We start from the raw sequence: 7361 nt of genomic DNA, 5'->3' as shown, positions 1-7361 counted from the left end.
CTCCCCCGGATTAAAAATGGAACTCTAAAAATAACTATCAACTTTTCAGATTTCTCAATATAAGCACATGACCTCTATTCTTGAATATCAACTAAATTTGCCTCTAAAAACACAATCCGAATCAGATCTACACCTCAAATTTCAAAGGTGGGCACCAGCACTAACCAAAACACAGTCACCACCTATTAGTGAACCCTAAATTTGAGAATTATAAGGAAAACGAATCACAAAAAATTATTCTCTGAATTGAACTTATATATGTTACAAGTGCTATGGAAGGATTAAGCTACCTGCTAACTAACGCTGAGAGATAGGCCAGGCACGATGATAAAACCCAAGCATACAACACTCAAGAAGATTTATTCAATGTTGTTCCACTAGGAAGGAACCTAATACGGCTACAACGTTTTAATTTGGCTAGAGCTTCCTGTGGCTTACCAAGCAAGAGATCAACGTAAACTGCAGTAAGTGTTGCTTCTGGACTGTTTGGTAATATGGACAATGCCTGCGAAACCAATATATTGGCTTTCTCAAATTCACCCTGCATGGCAGATATTGCTGCAAAATTTGCATATATTATTGCCCGTGCCTCCTCTGGCTTGAGGAAAACAATACTTTTAGTGTCCTCAAGAGAAGAATTCTTGGCAGCAGTTGATCCTCCATTCAACTCTTCAAATTCCGCAGTCCTCTCCGCTTGCCATTTCTCACAGTCCTCTTGGCTGAATGGCAATTCAACGTTGTTCCCCCCAGACAAATAATATGACAAGTGCTCAGCAGCTTCCTTTGGTCTGTTCAGCAAGCAGAGAGCCTCTGCTGCATATATATGGCCCAAAAAGATGTAAATTCTGGAACATTCAGGAAGTTCTACGAGAGATTTTGCAACTGACAGTGCCTTCACAGGATTGTCCAATTCCAGCTCCACATATGCTAAATTAGCAAGAACAGCTTGCTTAACCAATTGATTTTCTCTTCTACAGACATCTTCATAGTAGAAGAGGGAGTTCTGAACGAGTTCCTGACTAGTTCCTCCCTTTTGTTCTTTCGTGTCCCCATTCGAATTAACCTGACCTAAACCTACAGCTACTGAAAATGCCTTTGACTCAATGCTATGTAAGTTTTTAAGATTTGGATTTTTTGAAGGTGACACTTCACTTGTATCATTTTCCTCCATGGACGAATTAGAGGGCAAACCAGACTTCAAATAATTTGTACTGTAGGAGTCCAGCAAGCGAAGAGCATTCAAGAGGCACTGTCGAGCAAGGGACATCGATAACTTCAGCCGCCCATCATCGCTTGGACAACAATCATCCCCTTCAGATAAGTTCACATGAACATTTCCTGAAAACTGATTTTCCACCACAAGTTGCCTCCATTTTCCCATCCCAACAACACAAACTCCAATCTCCAACTTCTCTGAAGAACCCCGACTTGATTTGATTAGGCCCTTTTCTAAAGCCATCAGACAGCATTCTGAGAGTCGGAGCCACAAGAGAGGCTGTTTGTAAAAGACCAAACTTGCCTTCTGGAAACACCGAGCAGCAAGTATTGGCTTCCCACAAGCCAAGTACTGGACACCGCAATTATAAATTATAAGGACAGAATTATCCTGCGAGAAAGTGGCTAGCTTTAATGGTTGGTCCTTCCGCAAGGATGAACAATTAGTCAATGCCTTTGAGAAGAATAATGAGGACGTCTGATATTTCCCAAGCTGATAATAAATGCACCCAAGATTGTTGTTGAAAATGCTTGAAAATGCTGTGTCTGTCCGATTATTTGATGCCATCAATAGCTTTATTGCTTTGCGGTGGTTACCACGAGCATATTCAAGCTGAGATTTCAAAAGAAGAGCCATGGATGAGTCTCTTCCACGTGCAATATTCATAGCCAGTTTGACTTCTCGTTTTGCTAGCTTCAGGTTCCTAGTAAGAAGCAGAAACCGAACCTTGTAAAGTTGCAACTTAAGCTTTAAATCAACAGTAGAAAACCTGTCAACCAAAGCCCTTGAAAGATCATTTGAAGATGGGCCCATTGGCCTCACTAAATTTTGTCCACCCATATCCAAAATCATGGCTTCATAATCAAATGTATCTTCAGACAAAGCTCTGGATAGATGATTTTCAGAGGCATTAGCACCTGATCCTAAATCAGAACTGGATGCATCAGCAGATGATGCACTAATGGTGACAGGTGCAGACTTTGTAATTAGATTAGTAGGTTGCTGCTGTGCTGTGTTCCCATTGTCACCTTGACTCACACTACTAACACCAAATGCTTTTTCCAGATAAGTCAACACATCCTAAACAAATAGATTCCAGTTCAGAACAGTGCAGTTGTACTATTACAGAAGCTAAAAAAAAGTGAAAACAATGCAAATTTTAAGCCACACACTCAACAAACTAATTAAGACAGAGAAAGGCTGTAACTACAAGAGTGAAAGAATACATGTCAAGAAAGTTTTATATCATATTTTATCAGAGAAAACAATCAAAATCCGGCAAACTGTTTATATATAACTTGAAACTCTCGAGTTTCACTACATTAATAGAGATTACTGGGTAGAATTTTCTAAATGGATTCTGATCCTTGCCTTTTAGCTCCTAACATAACCTTGTCATTTTCGTAAATAGATAAATAGTTAAATATAACACCTTATATAGGGGACGCACACTTCTTGCTTATGAACCCAATGTTGTCCCACCCCAACCCCCCGAATAAAAAAAGAAGGAAAAAAAAAGTGATAGGGTATATGTTAGGAACTAAAATGAGGATCCAAATCCTACTAAATAATGTTACAGCTAATTTATAATCAGTAAATTCATTATTTATCTCTGATGACCAAGAATTACAATTTAAGTACATGATTTACAAACAACAAAGAAAACATCCAAACAGAGACAAATAATGGATTGAAACAGATTAACTCAACAATCAACATCCAAAACATTCAGCTGGATACCCAACATTGACTTGGGAAGAAAGATTTGATTTATATGAAAGAAATGAGAGGCTCGTGGTTCAACAGATCAAGGTAAATTTAAATTAAAAAATAAGAACAAATTATGTTTATAACATTAATATTTACATATTTATTGAAGAAATAACTAGCCACACACTAAAAAAAACACTTTCCATTAAACCCGACTAGCGAGGATAGGAGTGAAGGCAATCCTTGTATGCAGCCTTACCTTTACATATTTGCAAAGAGACTTTTTTTGGATTCGAACCCATGACCTTTCGGTCACAAGAGCAGCTTTATTGCTGCTCCAGGCTCGCCCTCTTTTAGCCATAAACTAATAAAAAGTAAAAAAAAAATAATAATAATAATTCATTCATGAGATATGAAAGTCATGGTTGACAGCAATGCATTAAGCAACAAAACTTGCAATCATTAAAAAATAAACCAACTAATCAAACTATCAAAAATAGAACTTACAGCTGATTTTGATGCATCATGGCAAGCAAGGCTAGCATCAAGCAGTAGAAGGCAAATATGTAAAGCTGTTGTCTGCTTTAGCAAAGAGAACCCAAAAAAAAAGAGAGAGAGCAAAAACAAAGCCATTAACACATCAGTGTAATTTATAAAACTACATAATATCAAATAATACATGGCATACCTCATCTATGGGTTCAATATTTTGAAAGAGAGGTTCCAACACTGACAACGTCTTTGCATAGTCATGAAAATGGAACCAGATGATGGCCTAGAGATATCGAAATAAAATAAAAAAACTTAAACAAAGATAATGGAATCACACACATGTCTTTATTCAACGCAACAATTGAGAGAAATAAACGAAATTAATATGAGGAGCAAAATGAACATACAATATTTAGAATTGCCACAGAAGCGTCAAATTCATCTGTATACATTGTGGTGGTGCTATTTGCACCTGAAAACGGATGTGCCGAAGCATTACTTCCTTTGGATCCCAAAACAACTTTATTTCCAACATTATTAACCGAATCTCCTTGTTCTTCAGAAGTCAGAGCAAGCTCATTACTTTTTCTCTGAAACAAGTCCATCAACAAAAAAATGGGATAAGTACAAAATTACCAATAAATAGAGACAGGATCTTCAAGCTGCAATTCAAATGATCCAAAACAGCGTAAGTCAATTTTTAAAATACTGTTAAATTTGAATACGATCCCCACTTTCACCACTCCATTAGAGGGAAAACCAGATGAGAAGTGAGAGCTTAAAGCCCAGATACTGATAACTTAAACAATACTTCCTACAGTCTGCACTGAAGAAGGAATTGATTTTTTGGGGAAAGAGGGGGGAAGGGGGGGGTTGTCATCAACTAACAGGCAGTGAAATCTTAGTTGCATTCTTATTCCAATGAAGGAAACCAAACTCACTGATTAAAATCAAGAGAAACTAAACACTCCTTCCACCAACTGGAGCCAAGTGCCAATTTAGCAATTAACTGACCCAGAATATACATATACATACATATTTACCTCATTTAAGAATATCATAAATAAGAGACCCAGAAGAAGGACTTTTTTTTTTTTTTGGGAGGGGGGGAATTTTCATCAACTATATAGTGTACTAGGTCCAACAGGCAGTGAAATCTTAATTACATTCTTATTCAAATGAAGGAAACCAAACTCACAGATTAAAATCAACAGAAAATAAACACTCATTCCACCAACTGGAGCCAAGTGCCAATTTAGCAATTCATTGACCCCAAAATATTTACATGAAGTTTAAATAGCATACCTTGACGCCATTAATTACTTCAAGCAACTTTTTGGGATCTGAACAACCATCCCGAAAGAATTCCGCAATTGCAATATTATGAAGGACCTGAAACATTAGGATTTAAAACTTTAAACAGTAAGATTTAGGAAAAGGATTGTCTTACACAACATCAAAAAATACTCTAACATAAAAAAGTTTGGTGGGTCATATTAACTCGCAAACCCACCAAAACCATTGTCCTCCCTTGCTCTTAACAGGCTTGAATATGGAAGATAGAGAATTTTTATCAGTCTACAAGTACAAACATAATTGATGTTTCAAATGCCATCCCCCAAAACAATCACAAATTGAATATTTAGAATTTTTAATTGTATATTTGTATGAGATACTTGATATGCAGAGAGCACAAACACCAAATCCACACTTACACACACACAAAAAAAGGAAGAGGGGAGGGGGGGGGGGGATGATTATAAAAGTCCATTTTAATTCTTCCACAAAAGTCATTTTCGTAGGTATACTTGCTCCGAGGCCCCTTCAATCATTTGAATTTATTCTATAGCACACTTAATCCATTACGAGAATGCATAAGGGCATTAGTAAAGACTATAAATTCAGAGTCACAAAATTTTTAATTCCATGAAAAGCAAAGAACAAGGATGGATAATTTACTAGGGAAAAGATACTTGCACCAACTATGTAAGGTATGCGCACAATCTAGACCATTCAGAAAAAACAGATACAGAGCGACCAGGGTATTATCCGATGAGTTGCATGAGAGTACGTGAACCGTACTTTGAGCACAGATTTGTGCAAATATGATTACTCGATTTAATTCATTAACTTAGGGTTGACCATGCAGCCAGTAACCGTCCTATGTATAATTATACCCTGAAACAAGTAACCATCCTCTATATAATTAAACCAAAGAACAAGTAGCATTAGCATCAACGAAGCAACAAAAGAATCCAACTTATAAAGATTGTCCTTATCCAGAAAATGAGCTCAAAATCCCTCTTCTAGCAAAAGCATCCGGTCATTCAAACTTTTCATCTTGGATGCATTGCAGATGTTTCAGGTGTGCCCGATAACATTTTGAAAAAATATTTTTTTATTTTTAATCTGGGAATAGAAATGGTTAAAACTTATGTTTCACAAAACCGATTTATTTTTTAGAATGAGCCGGTAGGACACTAACAAAAATTGGAAAAAAATAACTTTTTTACCTTCTTCATTCCCAAGCATAGAAATAGAACAAAATTATTTCTCTACAGAAAAAGTGTCGAACAGAATGGTTGTGATACACACCCTTATTCTACAAGTCGAATAAGTTATTCCTTATGTCCAAGGTTCTTACATGTTACTTACATCACATAGGGAAAATGCATTACCATAGGCATCCACTCAAAGAAGCTTATAACGCAAATTATCCTGCGCATTCACATACTTCTACCTGAGGAAATTCATATAAACCATGCACATTTGCCTTTATAGCCACGGAAGCAACAATGCAAGTGCTTACTAGCAACAGCTCCCCAAAGGTACCAAACTTAAAATTCAAGTCTTAAAAAAATAAAGCCTAACCAACAAATCAATCACCTAAAGTATAATTAGGATAATAAAAAAAAACTAGCACCGAGCGAAGAAGCAAGAAAAAGAAAAGAACAACAGAGCAAGCATCAATCAACACCTAGAAGCATCAAGCATATTTCGTGAAGAATAAAAACGACATAAACAAAAGGGGAAACCGCATCGTTGAGATCAGTATCCATGAAAAAAATGGTAAAGGGAATTCACTACCTTGGGATCGTCTGGTTTCTTCTGCAAAAGCTGGTTCAAGACCTCGACGCATTCGGCGAACTTGCCAGACTGGAAATGCAACGCAGCGTCTTTGGTGAGGGCGACAGTGACCGTGAAAACGCCGTCGTCTCCGTCAGTGGCGGAAGAAGCATCGCGGTTAGCGGTTGAAGACGGGGACGATGATAATAAATCTCGGGCTTCCATGGTGAGATCGAGTAATCAGAATACCAATCGAATTGTGAGAGGGGGGTTTTGGGGAAGAGAGGGAGAATAAAGCCCTAAATTGAGTGAGGGAAAGTGAAGTGAAATGAATCTGAATTACATTTAAAATCGAAGTTAAAAGAAGTGTGTAGCTAACAAATTTGAAGAGAGAAAAACCCTTCCTTCTTGTTTTGGTAGCTTTGGATGTAACTGGTTTTGCAGAGAGAGAAGGAACGAGTGCGAGAATATAACCTATTCGCCGAATGGGGGAGGTTCAGACTTCAGATAGATAGAGAGAGTGGGAGTTTTTTTTTTTAATTTTTCTTTTTTTTTTTCCAGAAAATCACTAAATTATACCAACAAGGCACAAGCATTTAGTTCTCTAATGATGTTTTTTATTTGAAGTTTTTCAAAATTTTAAAATGTCATCTCATTTAATTATTTTATGTTTTTAAGAGATTAATAAAAATGTTTAGAAGATTAATGTGGTGAGACAATAAAGTTTAAGGTATACTATTGATTGAGATGAGAAAAAGGGAAAAGGAAAAATAATGGCAGTAATTAGAATTCTGTGAGGTTTTTTATCATAATAATAATAATAACTAGAGTGTGGTTCGAAAATACAGCACAAGTAGTCAAATTATATGATAATTTT

General features: G+C 36.6%; 1 protein-coding gene across 1 annotated transcript; it reads right to left on the bottom strand.

The window, feature by feature from the left end:
* LOC133295872 (uncharacterized) lies at positions 1-6951 on the bottom strand. The gene is made up of 6 exons (XM_061494742.1): positions 6506-6951; positions 4724-4810; positions 3826-4008; positions 3615-3701; positions 3434-3505; positions 1-2296 (listed from the first exon to the last, which is right to left on the bottom strand). The coding sequence occupies exons 1-6, from the start codon at positions 6707-6709 to the stop codon at positions 350-352; spliced, it is 2580 nt and encodes an 859-aa protein (XP_061350726.1). The 5' UTR covers positions 6710-6951; the 3' UTR covers positions 1-349.
* Between the last annotated feature and the right edge of the window lie 410 nt (positions 6952-7361).

This window comes from Gastrolobium bilobum, unplaced genomic scaffold (assembly GCF_033153095.1).
Source record: "Gastrolobium bilobum isolate Gb01-03AN ecotype WA unplaced genomic scaffold, APGP_CSIRO_Gbil_v1 utg2195, whole genome shotgun sequence".
NCBI classification, from domain to species: domain Eukaryota; kingdom Viridiplantae; phylum Streptophyta; class Magnoliopsida; order Fabales; family Fabaceae; genus Gastrolobium; species Gastrolobium bilobum.
The sequence above is the reverse complement of the archived record's forward strand: the minus strand, read 5'-3'. Positions and strand labels throughout refer to the sequence as shown.

Coding starts and splice junctions, on each gene's coding strand:
- LOC133295872 (XM_061494742.1), bottom strand. CDS start 6,709: ATGGAAGCCCGAGATTTATTATCATCGTCCCCGTCTTCAACCGCTAAC. Junction 4,811..6,505: donor AGAAACCAGACGATCCCAAG/GTAGTGAATTCC, acceptor CTAATGTTTCAG/GTCCTTCATAATATTGCAAT. Junction 2,297..3,433: donor ATGATGCATCAAAATCAGCT/GTAAGTTCTATT, acceptor CTATTTGTTTAG/GATGTGTTGACTTATCTGGA.